The 19432-nt window shown below is 38.0% G+C and overlaps 4 protein-coding genes and 1 pseudogene across 8 annotated transcripts; 3 read left to right on the top strand and 2 right to left on the bottom strand.

The window, feature by feature from the left end:
• Window positions 1-1434: 1434 nt before the first annotated feature.
• On the top strand, window positions 1435-3078 carry LOC147928957 (uncharacterized). The gene is made up of 3 exons (XM_087486340.1): window positions 1435-1830; window positions 1960-2233; window positions 2351-3078. The coding sequence occupies exons 1-3, from the start codon at window positions 1435-1437 to the stop codon at window positions 3076-3078; spliced, it is 1398 nt and encodes a 465-aa protein (XP_087342466.1).
• A 2106-nt stretch (window positions 3079-5184) lies between these two features.
• LOC104724062 (inactive protein kinase SELMODRAFT_444075-like) lies at window positions 5185-9201 on the top strand. 2 transcript variants are annotated; one of them, XM_010442510.3, is made up of 10 exons: window positions 5185-5424; window positions 5745-6444; window positions 6545-6699; window positions 6770-6864; window positions 6951-7945; window positions 8030-8190; window positions 8279-8355; window positions 8455-8602; window positions 8684-8833; window positions 8930-9201. In XM_010442510.3, exons 2-10 carry the CDS (start codon window positions 6270-6272, stop codon window positions 9023-9025), a joined length of 2052 nt encoding a protein of 683 aa, XP_010440812.2. In that variant the 5' UTR covers window positions 5185-5424; window positions 5745-6269; the 3' UTR covers window positions 9026-9201. The 2 variants fall into 2 exon arrangements, with proteins under 2 accessions (XP_010440812.2, XP_010440811.2); XM_010442509.3 differs by having other exon boundaries at window positions 5368-5545.
• Window positions 9202-9209: 8 nt separating this feature from the next.
• Window positions 9210-9992, bottom strand: LOC104724064 (PRA1 family protein F2). The gene has a single exon (XM_010442511.3). It carries the CDS (start codon window positions 9891-9893, stop codon window positions 9324-9326), a length of 570 nt encoding a protein of 189 aa, XP_010440813.2. The 5' UTR covers window positions 9894-9992; the 3' UTR covers window positions 9210-9323.
• Window positions 9993-11888: 1896 nt separating this feature from the next.
• LOC147928956 (uncharacterized) lies at window positions 11889-14683 on the bottom strand (annotated as a pseudogene). Its single transcript, XR_015580491.1, has one exon. The product of XR_015580491.1 is annotated as an uncharacterized LOC147928956 (transcript).
• Window positions 12991-18558, top strand: LOC147928955 (uncharacterized). Of its 3 annotated transcripts, none has more exons than XM_087485571.1 (7): window positions 12991-13252; window positions 13349-13453; window positions 15908-15966; window positions 16442-16662; window positions 16788-17038; window positions 17463-17966; window positions 18169-18558. In XM_087485571.1, the coding sequence occupies exons 4-6, from the start codon at window positions 16589-16591 to the stop codon at window positions 17564-17566; spliced, it is 429 nt and encodes a 142-aa protein (XP_087341697.1). In that variant the 5' UTR covers window positions 12991-13252; window positions 13349-13453; window positions 15908-15966; window positions 16442-16588; the 3' UTR covers window positions 17567-17966; window positions 18169-18558. The 3 variants fall into 3 exon arrangements, with proteins under 3 accessions (XP_087341697.1, XP_087341695.1, XP_087341696.1); XM_087485569.1 differs by having other exon boundaries at window positions 13349-13510; XM_087485570.1 differs by having other exon boundaries at window positions 12991-13453.
• The last annotated feature ends 874 nt before the right edge of the window (window positions 18559-19432 follow it).

Here is a 19432-nt window from a genome sequence, read left to right as displayed (position 1 = left end):
CTTTCAAAAGTTATTTACTGCATCAAATCCGGATACCTTTGCAAGCTGGTTCTTGGGTATGTCTACGAGGGTATCAGATAGAATGAATGAGCAGTTGATTCGAAGGGTAACAAAAGAGGAAATAAAAGAAGCTTTGTTTTCTATCAATCCAGCAAAGGCGTCTGGTCCTGATGGGATGTCTGCCATGTTTTTCCAACAATATTGGGAGATTGTTGGAAATCAAGTAGTAGAAGAAGTGAAGGGTTTCTTTGAAAGTGGATCTTTCTCGGAGGATTGGAATTATACGCATCTATGCTTGCTACCAAAGATACCTCATCCGTCCCAAATGAAGGATTTAAGACCAATAAGTCTATGCTCAGTGCTGTATAAGGTGGTATCTAAAATCATGGTTAAAAGACTACAACCGATGCTTCCAGGGATTGTGTCAGAGACCCAAACCGCCTTTGTTCCTGAAAGACTCATATCTGACAACATACTGGTGGCGCATGAGTTGGTTCACAGCCTGCACACCATTCCAAAGGTGTCCACGAATTATATGGCCGTTAAGACGGATATGTCAAAAGCCTATGACAGAGTAGAATGGGGCTACCTACGATCTCTTTTGTTGGTGTTGGGTTTTCACACAACATGGGTGGACTGGGTGATGTTTTGTGTGTCCACAGTTACTTTTTCGGTTTTGATTAATGACCAACCTTACGGTTTAATAAAACCGCAAAGAGGACTGAGACAAGTGGACCCTTTGTCTCCGTTTCTGTTTGTGCTGTGTACTGAAGGCCTCTCTCATCTTTTGAACTTAGCTCAAGCAGAAGGAAAAATTGAAGGCATTCAACTTCATGAACAAGGACCGGCTATTCATCATCTCCTCTTTGTGGATGATAGCCTCTTTATGTGCAGAGCTAATGAGGATCAAGGAGAGGCGTTCTTAGATATCCTTACAGTCTATGGGAAAGCTACTGGACAAGTTATCAACCAAGCAAAGTCTTCAATCTCCTTTGGAGTAAAGGTGTCCAAATCTGTCAAGTGGGAGGTTAAAAACAAGCTGGGGATAAGAAATGAAGGAGGTGCGGGGAAGTATTTAGGTCTTCCTGAGTGTTTTAGCGGATCAAAAGTGGAGATTTTGAGCTATATCAAAGACAGATTATATGCTAAAGTCTCGGGGTGGCATGCAAAAACACTGTCCATGGGAGGTAAGGAAGTGTTGATCAAATCAGTAGCAATGGCAATGTCAGTTTTCGCCATGTCCTGATTTAAATTGCCTCAGTCTACATGTGCTAATCTGTCAAGTGCGATAGCTAATTATTGGTGGAGTTCTAGTGAAGGACATAGGAAAATTCACTGGATAAGTTGGGAGAAGCTTTGTTTGCCGAAAAAGTTAGGTGGAATGGTTTTTCGCGATATAGGTTTGTTTAATCAAGCTCTCTTAGCAAAGCAAGCATGGAGGTTGATTCAGTATTCGATAGTCTTTTTGCAAAGGTTTTAAAGTCGAGATACTATCCCAACTCTTCTTTCCTGGAGGCGGGATTGGGTCAAAGGCCTTCCTATGATTGGAGAAGCATTATCTTTGGGAGGGACCTTCTTAAAAAAGGTCTACAAATCAGAGTAGGCAATGGTGAACCCTTACAAGTGTGGATGGATCCGTGGGTGGAAGACGAGATTATGAGACCACCTTGGATAAAGAACTCTCTGATTGACATAAACCTTAAAGTGAGGGACCTCATTGATTTTCAGCAAAAAGACTGGGATGATCAGAAGCTGGAGTTTCATTTTCTTCCAATGGATATTCAGAGAATTAAAAAACATAGACCAGTGGTGAATAAGGAGGGGTTTTTGGTATGGAGATATAACAAAAGTGGCGATTTTACAGTAAAATAAGCCTATTAGTTAGCAGGACAAATCAACAAGAAAACGGTCTATCAAGAAGCGGATATTCAGCCATCGATTAATCTGCTCAAAGCACAGGTTTGGAAGCTTCAAACTGACCCTAAACTCAATGTTTTTCTCTGGAAAGTTTTGAGTGGAGCTTTGCCTGTTATATCTAAACTTAACCGAAGGGGTTTGAGACTCGATGAACGATGTCATATGTGTGGTCAAGAGGGTGAATCAATCAACCATGTTCTGTTTGAGTGTGTTGGAGCTAGACAGGTGTGGGCATTTTCAGACTATCCTTCGCCTGAGCATGGGTTTGATAAAGGATCAGTGTACTCGAATATGCAACATCTTCTGGTAAACAGAGGCAATAAACATTGGTCGGTCTCCTTAAGAAAGAGTTTCTCATGGATTATGTGGAGAATTTGGAAAAATAGGAATATCTCTTTCTTTGAAGGTAAACGTTTTTCACCCGTTGAATCAGTGCAAAAAATCAGGGAGGATGTGGAAGAATGGTTTGTAGCTCAAAGATTGGATTCAAATGGGGAAGAGAGGACTTTGGATAGGTCTGATGAAGAAATCAATGTAGCAGACTCGAGAAACCCGGTTCAAAGTACTTTGAGGACAAAGGATATTTGGGAGGCTCCTCCAACGTCTTGGCTCAAATGTAATGTGGGGAGTTCACGGTCTAGAAGAAACCAACTCGCAGGTGGGTCATGGTTTTTGAGAGATGATAAAGGTACGGTGGTTTTGCATAGTCGTAGGGCCTTTACAGGTGTGCCAAGTAAAGATCAGGCAAGTTTTCTAGCTACACGATGGGCGATGGAAAACATGATCAGTCACAGATGTGGGAAGGTGGTTTTTGCGTTTGAGGATGCTTTGTGGGTAAGATGTGTATTGAGACCAAAAGCATGGCCGTCTTTCTCGTATGAATCAGGGGAACTGTTAAGAATTTTGGGGTTTTTTGGACAGTGGAGGGTGGTAGCAGAGAAACCTAAAGCTAATAGAGGAGCCCATCTCATTGCGCACAGTGTAACAAGTGAGTGCCGGATTCAATCTTATGTGGCTTCCGGTTACCCGTTTTGGCTTCAAGCTGTTTTCGAAGATGAGAGGGTTGATCCTCTCTATAGCTTTCTCTCGTTTCTAGCAGCCCAAATGGTTTTTAGTTTTAACCATTTTTTGTATAAACCAGGTTTATCTAACAGGGTGTAGGGGTTGGTAGAAGTAGGCTAATTGTGGGCGACCTGTTTTTTGGGGATTTCAAAGTAGGGGTCAAAAGCTTTGTAAAAAGAATATCAGTTTCATCTTATCAGTAATATAATCAGTTGACCAAAAAAAAGATAGTATCTTGTTGTCATCATGAAACAAAGGAAGAAAAGTTATATGGAAAAGGCGCCCGCACTTTATTTAACTCATTTGAACCACTATGATCTTCTGAATTAGTAAGGTGTGTGTATACAGGGAAAACAGCTAAAATCAACCCCAACTATTTGTCAAACGCTTTTTTATACCTAAACTTCAACAGCCTGCAAATAACAACCTAAACTGTATTAAAATTCAAATTTGCTACCTAAACTATATAAAATGTGGTCAATTTCAACCTCTGTTCGAACAGTGTTAAATCAGAGTTTAATGATGTTGAGTCAAACGGTCCGTAACATCAACGTAGCACTGAAACTTACCAAATCTATATCGTTTTGGTCATTTTTGGGTATTTTATAGCAAGAAATGATCAAAAATAAAGTTTCACAACACACCTGAAAACGGATTCCAATACTCCATTTTTTTCAAACGCTTTATTTCTTGCTACAACACACTTAAAAAAGACCAAAACAACTTAGTTTTGGTCATTCCTACTGCTATGTGGATGCCAAAGATCGTCTGACTCAACATCGTTAAACTCTAATTTAATACTGTTCGAACAGAGGTTGAAATTGACAACATTTTCTATAGTTTAGGTAGAAAATTTAAATTTTAATACAGTTCAGGTTGTTATTTGCAGGATGTTGAAGTTTAGATATAAAAAAGCGTTTGTCAAATAGTTGACATTGATTTTGACCATTTTTCCGTATGTATACACATCGTAAAACAATTATAGAATTTTCAAATCTGTCGGATACAAAATATTTTATAAAAGCTTATTTAGCAAAACAAGGGAGATTGTTGAAATTTATACATAAGACAAAACAAGGTTCGAGACTACTACGGGAGGGACAATAAACCGCCTCAAATGGTGAACATATAAAACTTGTCAACTTTGATCCCCAAAATATTCTGAACTAAACATGGCACACATATTCATTAATTAATCACTCTAAACTCTTACAGATACATATATATATATATATATGCTGTTGTAGTAATCCTTCCAAAACTAAAATTTTTGTCTTTTACGCATAATTTTGAAAAAAAAAAAAGCTAGTCTATGAAGAGACACTAATTACTCGTTGTGTTATCCGGGCGGGACAACCGCCGCTAAAGCGTTATAACGTTTGTACGCTATCAAATTTGCTTAAGATTTGTTGTTGTTTTCTAATTATTTATTTATGTTGAAAATAGTATCGCTTCATAGACTAGCTTCTCAAGAAGTGTGACAAGACGAGACTGATAATAAACAGCCGTAAATATTTAACAATCGGAGAGTGACTGACTCTGGTCAGAGAAACGCAGCTTATTATGGTCCTATGTTGGTGACTGGTCTAAACTCTATCAATGACACACACAATTTGTTTGACTCTAGTAAACTAATTTACTGGCTAAATGCAGACATCGTTTCAGCTTACTAAAAAGTTACAATCATTTAAATTTCAAACTAAAGTGTTTCTTACATGCTGACGAAGAAAAAAAATAACAAAGTTTTGTTTACGCTTTTTATATCAAAGAAGAAAGAACACAATGCAACTTTGCAGAGATATTTGAAACTTGATGCTATGTATTGTCTTTATAAGTATCATTTCGTTATCACTCTGATATTATTTTGTTAATTAGTACATAAATAAGGTTTTAAATAATTAATTATTATTATAAATTTACAGCCTCATGAAACAAAAGAACATTGGGAATGAGAAATAACACAAAATAACTTTTTAAATTTTTTTAACATCAAAATAACTTTCTAATTAGAAATATAATTTTTGTATCATTACATACCTTATATGTTCTTTATTAATCTAAATTTAACTATATATATATATATATTATTGGTTTGTAGTCACTAATTTTATTTTGTTTGGGCTATGTAGGAACCAATAATATTTAATTAGGAACACACAGTGCACACACTCACATATACAGAGAGACAATGATTTAAGGGTTTTTGGTTCACTGTGTAGACAAAATCAAAACTAAAAGGCACCTTTTTTTTTGTTTGTTTAACAAATTTTCGCGCTTTTCTACTTGTTTGTATGTGAGCCAGCATTTATGCTTCCTTCTTCTCTAGATTTTTATTATTACACTGTCTTGTTTCTATCTCTGTAAACGTGCTTTTTCTTGTTTAAAGCTGAGAACTTCCCAAGTCAGACAAAACATATAGCGCCCGATATCAATGCTTCAAGTAAAGTTAGTAAGCCCTCACATATACTAATTAAATAAACGTTCTGTTTCACTTGTGTTTTCTTCCTCCTTATCTCTCTCGTTTCATGGCGGTGAAATATATGAGTGCTTAGCTTAGCTTAGCTTGGTGAGATGTATATCTTAATATTATATATAAACTGTTGTACTTGTGATGCGGTTGTACACATGAGTTTGATGATAATATAATATATCTTTATCAATCTCTTTCCCATGCTATACTCTTCTGCCAAAATCTAGTCTAAAGGATACTTCTTTTGGCAGTTTCTGTTTCAAAAAAACTCATTAATCTCATTCTCTTACTGTAGGTGTGATTTTGAAGATTGGTAAAAGGGGTTTAGATCCAAATAAAGGAAGTGGCTTTATTTCCTGTTGTCTGTCTGTTTCTTGAGAAACATTTTGGCAGTGATTTGACTATTGAGTGATTAGATTGAGAGGATAAGCATCTCTTTGGATCCTTAAGAGATTTTGAGCAGAAAGTTTTGATTTTTTATTCGAAAGGGTACAAGGGTTTTAGATTGGGTTTTGCCCCAGAAGCTGGTGGGTAATCTCAAAAAAGTCAGGGTCTTGTATTTTGTGTTTTGATGTTTATGTGATTCAGTTGGTGAGAGGTCTTGTCTTGTCTTATGTGAGTTGTATCCATCTGCAAAATCAAGCAGTGTGTGTTTGGCTGATTTTGTCTCGATTTCCAACTTGCCATAATAATGCAATCATATCTACTGGATCTATCTCTCCTGGAAACTACATTATCTCTGAGGATAATTTAGAGATCAAGACCTTCTCTTGGGAGGAGAGGAGTCTTGAGATTTGTTATTGCATTAGTCTCTATTACAATGATGCGAGGTAAACAGGAGAAGAGGTTAGGTTCTAATGGGACTGAGAATGTTCTTGTTGCTGTTAAAGCATCTAGAGAGATCTCAAAGACAGCTTTGGTTTGGGCTTTGACTCATATTGTTAAACCTGGAGACTGCATTACTCTTATTGTTGTCGTCACTTCTCATCATGCTGGTAATTTTTTCATCTTTTTGGGACTAAATCATGGAGATTAGTTTGGTCTGTTTTTATTCAATATCTTGTTTGTTTGTTTCTTCTATGATGAAATTGTTAGGCAGAAAGCTATGGACTTTCCCAAGGTTTGCTGGAGATTGTGCTACTGGTCATCGGAAATTGCATTCTGATGCAATTCCTGAGATAAAAAGTGATCTCACTGATACTTGTTCCCAAATGATTCTCCAGCTTCATGATGTCTATGATCCAAACAAGGTTTATTCATTAGGCCCCTCATCAATCTCTGAAACATCAAAATATATTCTCATGCTTGTTTCTTTGATAGGTTAATGTCAGGATCAAGATTGTTTCTGGATCACCATGTGGAGCTGTTGCAGCTGAGGCCAAGACTTCGCAAGCAAATTGGGTAGTTCTGGATAAGTAAGTATATAATCTAATTCCATTCTTCATTTCTTTACTTTTTACTCTCTCTCTCTCTCTGTGACGTTGAATGATTTCTTTTACAGGCATCTTAAGCATGAAGCGAAACGGTGTTTAGATGAGCTACAATGTAACATTGTGGCGATGAAGCGTTGTCAGGCAAAAGTTCTGCGCTTGAACTTGGTCGGGTCACCAACAAAGGAACCGGAATTAGCATCTGAGAAGCACAAAAACAGGTTGTTAGATTCTGTTAAAGGGGTAGCTACAACAACTCCAATGAGCAGTCCTGAGGTTGAGACATCATTCACAGGAACAGAAGCTGGAACTTCATCAGTTTCTAGCTCTGACCTCGGAACATCATCGCCTTTTTTCGCGGTGGAAGTGAAAAAGGATGAAACTTTGGTCATCAAAGAGAATGAATCCGATTCTGATTCAGAGAATGAAAATGTATCACTACCTTCCACTAGTTTGAGATTCCAGCCATGGATATCTGAATATCTTGGCACTCGTCGCCTCTCACTACAAGAATCTGAGGAGAGTCTGTGGAAAACTGATGATAAGACTGCTCAAGTATCTACTAAAAAGGCTTTGCTTGAGAAAATTTCTAAGCTTGGTGATGGAGAAGAAGAAGAAGCTATGTCAAGTAAAAAAAGTGACTTGGAGGAGTTTAGTGGAAACTTAATAGAAACAATTTCGCTACCACGAAATGCTCCTCCTGTTCCGCCACCTCTCTGTTCTATCTGTCAGCACAAAACGCCTGTATTCGGAAAACCGCCGAGGTTCTTCTCATACAAAGAGCTAGAGCTTGCAACAAATGGGTTTTCACGAGCTAACTTTTTGGCAGAAGGTGGATTTGGATCTGTACATAGAGGTGTATTACCTGAAGGCCAGATAGTAGCAGTGAAGCAACACAAACTGGCTAGTACACAAGGAGATGTAGAGTTTTGCTCTGAAGTAGAAGTTTTGAGCTGTGCTCAGCATCGAAACGTAGTAATGTTAATAGGTTTCTGCATCGAAGAAGGCAGAAGACTCTTGGTCTATGAATACATATGCAATGGATCATTAGACTCTCATCTATACGGTAAATCTTATGTAGAGTTTGGAAGTAAGTGAAGTTAGAAACTTTATATTAGAGTTTAACTAACTTCCATGAATGTCCATTCAGGTCGCCATAAAGACGCTTTGGGATGGCCTGCAAGGCAGAAAATTGCGGTTGGAGCAGCTCGAGGTCTTCGATATCTACATGAAGAGTGTAGAGTGGGTTGCATTGTTCACAGAGACATGAGGCCTAACAATATACTAATCACTCATGACTATGAACCACTGGTAACTATATTATATATCTTCACCAACATGTGTTACGTTTTTCTCTAATATATACATTCGTTTGATTCTGTTGTCGTTTTTCTGTCAGGTTGGAGATTTTGGTTTAGCCCGGTGGCAACCTGATGGAGAGCTCGGTGTAGATACGCGCGTGATAGGAACTTTCGGGTAAGAAAAATAATAACTAAAATATCATTCTCTGTAAGTAACTCAAGAATATAATAGTTTCTCAATTACAACCCCTTAATGTGTTTTGGTTTGTGTTAGCTATTTGGCTCCAGAATATACTCAAAGTGGACAAATAACAGAGAAAGCTGATGTTTACTCGTTTGGGGTTGTATTAATTGAGCTAATCACGGGTCGTAAAGCAATGGATATTTACAGACCAAAGGGACAACAATGTTTAACTGAATGGGTAAATCTTAAAAATTCATATTTCAAGGTAACTGAAGTCTAAAAGTTTCTTCTTTTATGCTCATTTTGTTCTTGTGTGCAGGCAAGGTCTCTATTAGAAGAGTATGCGGTTGAGGAATTGGTTGATCCGAGGCTCGAGAAGAGATATTCAGAAACAGAAGTCATCTGTATGATTCATACAGCTTCATTGTGTATACGCAGAGACCCACATTTGCGTCCTCGTATGTCTCAGGTAAAAGAAACTCACCCCTTCTTGAAACATGTTCTCATTCTCAACTCAACAAAACTCTCTCAGTGTTTCTGATCGATCTCTTTAATGTTGTCGAAGGTGTTGCGTCTATTGGAAGGAGATATTGTAATGAATGAAATCACAGGGAGGTTTAGTGGAAGATTATCAATTGAGGTCAGAGGTCAGAGATCATAAAGTAAGCAAATGCAGAGTTTGAGAACAAACCTTCAAGGGAAGAAGAGACTTAATCTTTGTCTGTAATTTTGTTTATTTTAGTTCCTTAATGAAGTTTATCACTTTTTTTGTATAGTGCGTAGAATCTATCAATACAAGGATTATGAATAATCAATCAAAGTCCTCTTAATTGGCAATTATGGAGTGATTAAGCAAGCTGTTAACAAATTGAACAGAGTAAAAGAACATTCTCAAGTTTTTCTCAAGACATACAAAAAAAAAGCAACAAATTAAAAAAAAAAAAATAGGTTATTATTATTTATGAGGAAGGGTATGACATGAGCCCAGAAGATTCAGTGACCGCCGCAGCTTCCTCATCAAGAAACAAATTATCACTTCTCCTAACCGCCGCGTGAATCAGTAGCAACACGGCGGCGGTTAACAACGAACCGAGGATATTCCAAGTAGCGTGAGTCAGCAAAAGCATCACGACCGTCAGAACCGATAAACCGATCATAACCGTACGATCGTCGATCTGGTAACCGAAAACCACAAGAGGCTCGTCGCGGAGGAAGTAGAGAAAGATCCAGAAGACGACCAAGATCGATAAGACGATTAACGAGGTCGGGTGGTAGAGAAGGCTGAGGAAGAGGATGAAGAGGACTCCGATGGCGTAGTTTGCTCTGAAGTAGCCGAGGTTCGTCTTGATCCTCGAGATCGCGTCGAAGAAACCGTGTGGGACGGTCATGGATTCGAAATCGAACATCGATTTCCATGGGCGGCGCGTTGCGAGACCGGATTTTATACGGTGTTTAGCGCGTGAGATGTATTCGAGATCTATCGCTGGCGATGGGTGTGACGACGTCGGAATCGCGCCGTAGTTGGTCATTCTCGTTTCTTTCTCACGGGATTGAGACTTGTGAGAGAGAGAGGGGAAGAAGGGAGAGAGTACCAAAGCAAAAAAAAAAAAAAAAAATTGTTATTAGAAGAGGGGATTAGGGGAATGGTGTTGATGTAAAATGTCACATTTAGATAAAAGTTGTATATGCGTATAACCAATAAATAAATAAATGTTTGTATACTGTCATAATTCTATACACGGAAACGTCCTATTTAGCCACGAGAACTAGCTATTACATCGTACTAAATACAGCCTAAACTTGTATGATCTCATCCGAGATGTCTTTCCACAAATGTTTATCATCTTATATCTCTCTGAATCAGAACTTCTGTTCTTAAATCTGTCTGAATTCATAATGCTCATCTAACCAACTAAATAAAATTATAAACCGATTTCAACCCAATTTTTTTTCCAACCAGAACCCATTATATTAAGCTATGATCAAACAACTCTCCTCTAGGGAAAGCCTTACAAACATCATATAACTTACATAGGTAACACTAAAACAAACTTCACGGGAATTTAGAACCCGAACCAAAATATAACAAAATAAATGGCTAAAACAATGCCAAAGATAAAGGATTGCAACAATCCAAAGGATAAGGAATGATAACACAAAAGCATACCATTCCGTCTTAAAGATACTATGACCAGCCAAGGCCACATACTTTTTAATGTAGCTTCTCCAAATCCTATACAAGGAGTTAGAGTGACTACTACTCCCTGATTGCCCCAGAGGTATGAGAACCTCCAAAACCCAGTACAGGCAAAGGCAAAAAGGACGGGCAGAACATCCCGTGAAAGCGAGGCAACACACTTCTTCTTCTGCTGGGAAGGACCGTCTGTAACTAAGAGCCAAAGACGCCAACACGAGAAGGGAAGTATCCAGCCGTTCGTCGATCCTAGAAGCATGAAAAACCAGAGAGGGAAGTTGTCCAACCCTTTTGGACCTCGTGGACTTCCGATTGTAGATGAACAACATAACTGATTGCACCAACTTATCTCGGTTATAGGTAACTGGAGTGTCATAACCAATGACAGAGAAGTCTCGATTTGCATATCTAATCCACCGTGTGCATAAGCGAGAAGGATATGGCAAAACCGGAATGTTCATAGTGGTAACAAAAAGGGGGATAACACACTGAAGCTATAAACTGAGAGAAGAGAGGAAACCTAGAGATGAGCATATTTCTAGTCGACGGTGAGGACACTTTGTCGTCCCTTGTTGCATCTGCGAGGAATTGATCATTTGGCGATGATGGGCGGATCACCTTCCCCCTCCCCAACATCATTTTTCCCTTGTCGATCCTCCAGAGTCGTCTCTGATTGGTGCCAGTGGTTTCCCTCACTGCCTGACGGAGTGGATCCAGGATGTGGTTTCCTCAATTTCACAGAAATCGGATTTGTGCTTTGACACTTAGGGGAGTTTGAAAATCGCAGATTTAATAATTTTCTTGAAGCTGCTCCTTGGTTTTCCAGAAGCCCACCAGATTGGGCCTTATCTTTAATTTTTTGGTCTTTCTTTTTGTTTTTGTTCTCCTTCTTTTTGCCTGGGCCCTTTGATCGGCCTGTTCCAGCAGAAGGGAGAGGAGGTCGACTGCTATTCCCCTCTTCGAACATTGTGGGATCCAACAAAGGTATCGTCACCAGATCACCCTTCTCCTCCCCGTTAGTTTGAACTTCACCTCCTAACAGATCCTCCTCTTCTATTTCGATATTTGTAGGATCCCAATCGGATGCCACTGCCTCTCTAAAGGCATCTGCATCTTCCTCTGTCCATTCCAAATCTACTTTATCTAAATCATCATAGTTCTTGTCCCACTCCATGGCATCCCTATCCACCTCCTGAAGAAACTCGTCAGTTTCTGTGGGGACTGGTTCAACTAGGACAGACGAATGGTGAGAATTTGTAGTTTGAGGCTCCCGAGTAATAACTTCTAGGGGATTTGTGATGAAGCATGGGTCCTCTATTCGGATAAGGTTGGTAAACCTATCCTCCAGAGGAGTTCCTTGTCATTCAGCTTCTTCCTCCTCCACAGTCTGCTGATACCAGTTTTTGTTGATCATAACAATCAAATCTTGGTGTATACCCGTTGATAATTCATTCCCTGGGGATTGAGAGTGGAGCTGGGAAGGAGCCCCCAAATCAAAAGGTAAGCTTTTCCTTGCCGATGGAGGATTAACCGTTCCTTTGGTTTTTGCTGAATCACCCTTCTCAATATCTATAATCCCTGATTTCTTCTGCAGACTAAGACGGAAAGGTCTCTCTCGAACATGGTCAGGTGACTGAATAACCTGCTTAGCTCGGAATGTCGCGACTTGTGGGTCGGAGATAGTCGCTTGTGAATCTGATTGGCTAGGATTCGGCTCGGGGGATCTAGTATTACTCCGAGAATTGGCACGGTCACGGTGAGGCGTCATAGCTGTATCCTCCCTCACCACCTCGCCTCTGCGGGGTTCTATCCCAAAGGTATCCTCATATCTCCTCTTTCGACGGCCTCTCTCACTGTTAGGATCATACCCGCTTCCCTCTACTCTATTTTTAGGTAATTGGGACCGAGATTTTGTGTTGCCCTTATGCTGACGGCCAGACATAGGCTCCGCTCTGAATCTACTCTCCTTTTGCATAGGGGTCTCCTTGCGGGGAAGTCTTGCTGACATCTCCCGTCGCTGTGAAGGGGGGCGATAAGGCCCATTTTTTACCTTTTCAAGCCTATTCCACACATCCCTTCGTCCTTGTTCAAGTTTTTTCTTCCCCTCAGCCTTCTCACGACGGTATGTTTCTGATATATTGTCAATGGGGTTATCGTTTACCAAAACTGGTCTCCACCAAGAGGGGTGGGATCTGATGCCTCGAGCATTTGACTGGGACGTTTCTCCAGCAGTTTTGAAACCACCATTTGTAGACTGACGGCACTCTGCAGATCTTTCCTGCTGATTGACACCATTTTCCTTGTGATGTAGGGTAGTAGCTTTCAAGGGGCAAAAATCCTCCTCATGGCATATCCGGGGACAAAGCTTACACCATCTATAAAGCTTCTCATAGACCATGGAAACCCACACAACATCCCCAGTTGGAAGTTGCGTTTTTTTCCGGAATCTCAGCGGTTCATCCACTCTGACAGTGACCTGGATTCGTCCCATTGGAGCATCCACTGCCCTACAGATTCCAAATGAGTCCCCAAAATTTCTTACAGAGGGCTCCAACCAGTATAGGTTGGGAATGCCTTCAGTTTGAATCCAAAAAGTCATGGTGTTTGGGAAGGTATCACCGATGTGAGGTTACCATCTCTCAAGGGAGAAGGACCACTCGTTGAAGTGGCAAGGTCGTTTATTCAAAACTTTTTGTAAGTCTCTTTCAGATTCAAAATCAAACTGAAATCTTGATTTTCCAAGAGATATACCTCGGACGTGTCCTGCAACATTCCAGATGTTTTGTCTAGGCAGGAGGGCCACCATAGCAGAGATGCTTCTTCCACCTTGGTGGAACATGCGACCAACAAGGCTTCTTTTGTATCTTGCGATAAGGGCTGAGTTGTCCACCTCAGGTAGTATGACAATGTCATCCTCTTCCTCCACATCTCGCCCATGGCGGAAAGTAACAGGTTGTGCTTGAGAAGCCATCAAAGCCTGATACAATTTTTAATCTGAGTCGGGTTTTAATTATGGTTTCGTAGTTGGTAGGCTCGGTTTTCTATTGGGATTTACTCTCTAAACCAATAACACTCAGATTTATGGGTAAATAGGTGAAAACTATCAATTGGAAGATATATAGGATAAGAAGCGTTTGTAAAAAGATATTTGGGACGAAGTCATAGTTTGAACTCTATATGGTACGATATAATAGTTCTTATGGGTAAATAGGACGTTTTCCCTTCTATCTAATGTAATAGTTTCCAAATTTCACACGATTTTTATTTGTTATAGTAAGTAAAAACTATCAATAAACGTAAATGGATACACTGAGGTATTCAATGTGATATTTGGTATAAAATGTGTGATTTTGCGGTTGAGACTATTAATCATGTTTTTCTTGAATGTCCTCTCTCGTGTGAAGTTTGGGATTTATCTCCGACTCTGGTCTCGTCAGAGGGTTTTCCATATGAGTGGGTGTACTCAAATTTGGATTTTATTTTCTGGAGGGATGCCTCTCAACAGGGTGATCCTGATCAACTTCTTCAATTACCATAGATTTTATGAGCAATCTGGAAGGCCATAAATAAAAAAGTTTTTCAAGGTTTAGAGATGGAGACAAATGATATAATTGCTCAGGCTTTGGGCGATAAGTTAGTTTGGGAAGAGGCGCTCTCTTCTTGGCGGTCATATCAGCTCCATCTCCGTCTTCGGATGTCTAGGTTTCTTCACCACGTTGTCAGATTGATGGTTCTTAGAAAGCAACCAATATGCATTCAGGATTGGGCTGGTGGTGTTGTGTTGGTGAGGAGCGAACCTTGTTGTTGGGGGCAAAGTGTCTAAGATGGAGCCACTCCCCCTGCATTCGGAGTTATAAGCGTTGTTGTGGGCCATGGAGCGTATACGTGTTGCAGGGATCGCTTGTCAACTTTTCGAGACTGATTGTGCTGAGTTACTCACTATGGTGCAGTCCCTTGAAAATTGGTCGTCCTTCTCCAACCTGCTCGATGAGTTTAACTCGCTGGAGTCCTTCTCACTATTCTCCATCTCTTTGATCCCGCGTGCGTCAAATACGAAGGTGGACTGTCTTGTTCGTGCTTCGTTTTCTCTTATCTCTGAAGATTCTTTTGTAAACCCCTTCCCTCCGGCTTGGACAACTAACCGATAAATTTCCTTTTTAATTTATTGTTTGATTGAAAAAAAGAGTAAATAGATACACTTTTAGTGAAATAAAATAGTTGTAGATGAGTTCTAAGTTATTAAAATAAAATGAAATTTAACAAAAAATATATTTTTAAAAATTTTAGTCAGTAAAAACTATGTATTAAAGTAAGAGATAAACTTTTAGTTATAAAAAATAGTTGTTTTTTTGAGAATTTCTTACTAGTGGCCATTTTTAATTCTACGCTTCCTTTATTTTGTAAAGACAATTTCGCCCTTCTTTTATATTTTAGACTACTCCGACAATCTTATTCGTCATCTTCGTCGTCGACCTTCTCCGTCGTCATCTATCCTTCTCCGGTCGCATCTCTCCTTCTCCGGTCGCATCTCTCCTTCTCTGGTCGGATCTCTTCTTCTCCGGTCGCATCTCTCCTTCGCCGTTGTCACTGCTTCTCCGTCGTTTTTCCTCTTCGTCCTCTCTTTTACTTCGTCGTCTCTTCTTTTCCCATCGTGTAAGCTTGTTTCTGAATTTTAATTTTGATTTCAATTTCAATTTTTTCTTAGCTATTAGATTGTTGTTTTGATTTCAAATTTGATGTCAGAATTTTTTTAGGTCTAAAGCACTTGTTCTTTAGATCTGTTCGTGATTATAAAGTCCTTTAATAGATCTTTTGACATCTACTGTTTTTCTTTGATATAGTTGTTGTGATCTTTCTTCTTTTAATTGTAGTTTGTTTTCGTGATATTGGTTTGTTTTCTCAGGACTTGTTTGGGTGTACAAAAGATTGAATTGTATTCAGTATGTGGATTGTGGAAGTTGAACAACAATATTCATTGTGAATTTGAGATGGATAACGAAATGGGAGCTTTTTTGATTAACATTGATGAGAAAACTAGATTTAGTGAGTTGGTAAAGGTCCTACTAGAAGATTTTGACATTGATATTCAGACACAATGTTTAAAGCTTAGTTATACATTGTCTGCTATGGCTGCTACCATAGGTAGTATTCCGATCTTTATTAGAAATAATAGGCAACTTGAAGCTTTTATGCTCAAATATGCACGAAGTGGAGGAGTTATTCATCTATGTGTTATTGTTGAGGATTTTTGTGTGACTGTTGAGTAGGTATTTTTAGTAAACTCATTCTCTTATTCTTTCTAATATTGTTTTAGAAAAGTAACTGATTTGAGGAATGTTTTTTTATTAGGGCCAACCTAGCTCTACTCCTTTTATTGAGAGTGTTACTCCTGTTACTCTGTTACTCAGGTAACTTTCTACTTTAGAATTTTTAATTATTTCTTGCTTACAAAACCTTATAAAATCCTTTGAAAACACTTGTAAAACGTTTTAAATACTTTACAAATCCTTTCAGGCTCAAACTAACTCAAATCTGTTTGTTGAGAATGCTATTGATGTTTCTACTGCTACTCATACTCAGCTAACTTACAACGACATAAATGTTTTAATTGCCTTTTCAACCCCAAGATATATAAAGAAGTTTATTCAATGAAACCTTTTCATGAAATATATTGGCACTGATGATGATTTTACTGCTACTGCTACTCATACTCAGGTAACTTACAATGGTATTATCCCTTTTAAAACCTTTGGTAAATCCATTTAAACACTTTAAAAAACCTTTGAAAACAGTTGTAAACCTTATTAAATCCTTTGAAATCACTTGTAAAACCTTTTAAATACTTTACAAATCTTTTCAAAATTCATTGATATGTACTTTCAGGGTCAACCAATACCAAATCCATATGTCGAGAGTGTGTCTCGTAACATGACAACCTCTGTTGGGTATCCATCTGGTTCTTCACACTCAACTGGTCTAATTGATGTTGATTCACTGTTTTGTGGGAAGTTATTCAAAGACAAAACATAAATGAGAAGTCAGATGCGGATGTATGCAATCAAGCATAGTTTTGAGTTTTATACTTTAAAGTCAGACAACAAGAGGTATGTTCTTCATTGTATTGATGAAAAAAATGTAGTTGGAGGCTACGTGCAACTAAGGTTAAAGCATCAGATAGCTTTGTTGTTCGAAAGTATATTAGTCAGCACAACTGTGACTCTGCTTTCAGGAATGTTAATCATCGCCAAGCATCTGCAAGGACTTTGACTAGTATGGTTAGTAACCATTTTGAGGGAGGAAAGCTTCCTCTCAGACCTAAACAGCTCATGAATTTTTTTAGGAATGACCATGGAGTTGGTGTTTCGTACTCAAAAGCATGGAGAGCTCAAGAACATGCATCAGAACTTGATAGGGGTTTACCTGCTGATAGTTATGATTTTTTACCGAGTTGGTTCCACATGATAGAAAAGAAGAATCCAGGTACTATCACTTACATCAAAGCCAATTCTGATAATAAGTTTAGAATTGATGAGAAAAGTTATTTCTATTGATGGCGCCCATTTGAAATCAAAATTTAAAGGGACTTTGCTTGCTGCATCAACTCAGGATGGTAATTTTCAGTTGTATCATATTGCTTTTACCGTTGTTGATTCTGAGAATGCTGCATCATGGGATTGGTTTTTGCGGTGTTTGAAGACTATTATTCCTGATGAAAAGGATCTAGTTTTCGTGTTTGATCGGGCTTCTTCAATTGCAATTGCGCTTTCAGTAAATTATAAACATGCTCATCATGGGATCTGCACTTTCCACTTGAAACATGATTTATAGCTTCTGCTTCTCTTCTTCCAGTTGTTCATGATGCTTCAAGAGCTTACACTCTCTATGATTTTGATTATTTGTTCAGTCAAATTTCCAATGGTGATCCGAAACTTGGAGAATATCTTTGGCCAGCTGATATTAGGAAATGGTCTTGTGCATATTCTCCTTCTAACCGATACAACATCATGACATCTAATTGTGCCGAGTCCATTAACTCCTTGTTAAAAGAGACTAGCAAGTATCCAATTGTCTGCCTGTTTGAGACAATCAGGTCTATTTTGACTAGGTGATTTAATGAACGACGTGAGGAGAGCTATCGACATCCATATGCTGTTACTCCAAATGTTGGGAAGAAGATGAATGCATCTTATAATAATACTACCCGCTGGCTTGAAGTTTGTCAAGTAAATGAAAATGCCGTCGAGGTTAAAGCAGGTTTAAAGAAGTATGTGGTAAATTTGAACACAAGGAAATGCACATGCTGTATGTTTGATATTGACGAATTCCCTTGTGCACATGGAATTGCTGCTGCCAAACATGTCAATCTCAATGAAAACATGTTTGTTGATGATTATCATTTCACTGACAGGTTATAACTCTCTTCTTTAATTCGGTTTTCAAAAAGTTGCTAAAGTAACGGATCCGACAGGTTTTTACAATGTTTTAAAAGGTTTTACAAGTTGTTTATAAGGTTTATAAATAGTTTTAAAAAGGTTTTATAATGTTTTACAAGGTTTTTTCAAAGGTTTATCAAAGTTTCATAATTCTTATCTTCCTCTTTTTATTTACAGATGACGTTTAGGATATTCAGAGAGCATTCACCCAGTAGGTGATATGGAGTATTGGGAGATTCCAAAGAGTGTTAGTACTTCTATTCGGCCACCTTCTACTCGTATACCTAGTGGCAGGCAAAAGAAAAAGAGAATAGCTAGTTTATGGGAGCATGGAAAGGCTAAGACAAATTCAAAACAATACAAATGCAGTAGGTGTGGTCAGTGTGGACACAACAAATCTAGTTGTGTAGCTGCTATCTAACTCTCTCTCTCTTTAATTCAATTTGAATTTGTTCTTTTTAAAAAAATATTTCAGTCTGTGATGTTGTAAACTCCATTTTCAATTTTTTTTTTTTTAGATTTTACTGTTTTAAAACACTATAAACAACTTTTAAAGCCTTTTAAAAAGCAAGTTGTACTGTTTTAAATCATTATAAACAACTTGTAAAACTTTTTAAAACCTGTTAAAAACCATATATACTCTTGTAAATCGTATATACTCTTGTAAAACCGTTTAAAAACATTCTAAAAAACTGTAAAATTCTTTACAAAATTATATATACTCTTGTAAAACCGTTTAAAAACCTTTTAAAACGTTGTAAAACCTTTTAAAAATATTTTATGACCTTGTATAATTTTTTAATATACTCTTGTAAAACCGTTTAAAAACATTGTAAAAATCTGTAAAATTCTTTGTCACGTATCCTTACAATATTTGTAAACCTTTTAAACTTGTAAACCTTAAACCTTAGACCTTAAATTTGTAAACCTTGCAAACTTAGTCACGTAACCTTACAATATTTGTTTACCAAACTATATTAATAATAATATCATTTTCAGCCTAAAAAATAAAAAACTAAACGAAATGTTGTTGAAGGAAACAAATTATGGATTTTCCTCGAAGTATTTGTCCCTGATCACCTGCAAAAGAAAAGAAAAATTAAAGTTAAAATTAAAATAACAGTAAAATGTGCATTAAATCTAATAAAAGTCGAGGTTCACTAACCTTTAATGTTGAAAACATTCGGGTACTGAGGTATCTCATTTGTGGAGAAACTTCTTTAGGAATTTTGTCAAGATGAAGAATTAACATTGCCTTCCTTGCTACTTTACTTACATCTTCTTTAGTTATCAAATCAAAGTAATAGACTTTTTTCCACTTATTCCCTTGCCAAAAATACTACAATCTAGAACATCCAAGTTTTGTTAGTATATAACCCCTATGATAACAAGTATCTGATTTTTTCAAACTTACTTTTTCCATTAACACAAGCATAAATTT

This window comes from Camelina sativa, chromosome 14, assembly GCF_030686135.1.
Source record: "Camelina sativa cultivar CO46 ecotype springtype chromosome 14, ASM3068613v1".
NCBI classification, from domain to species: Eukaryota; Viridiplantae; Streptophyta; class Magnoliopsida; order Brassicales; family Brassicaceae; genus Camelina; species Camelina sativa.
Note: the sequence above shows the minus strand (reverse complement) of the source record. Positions and strands in the feature narration are given on the sequence as shown.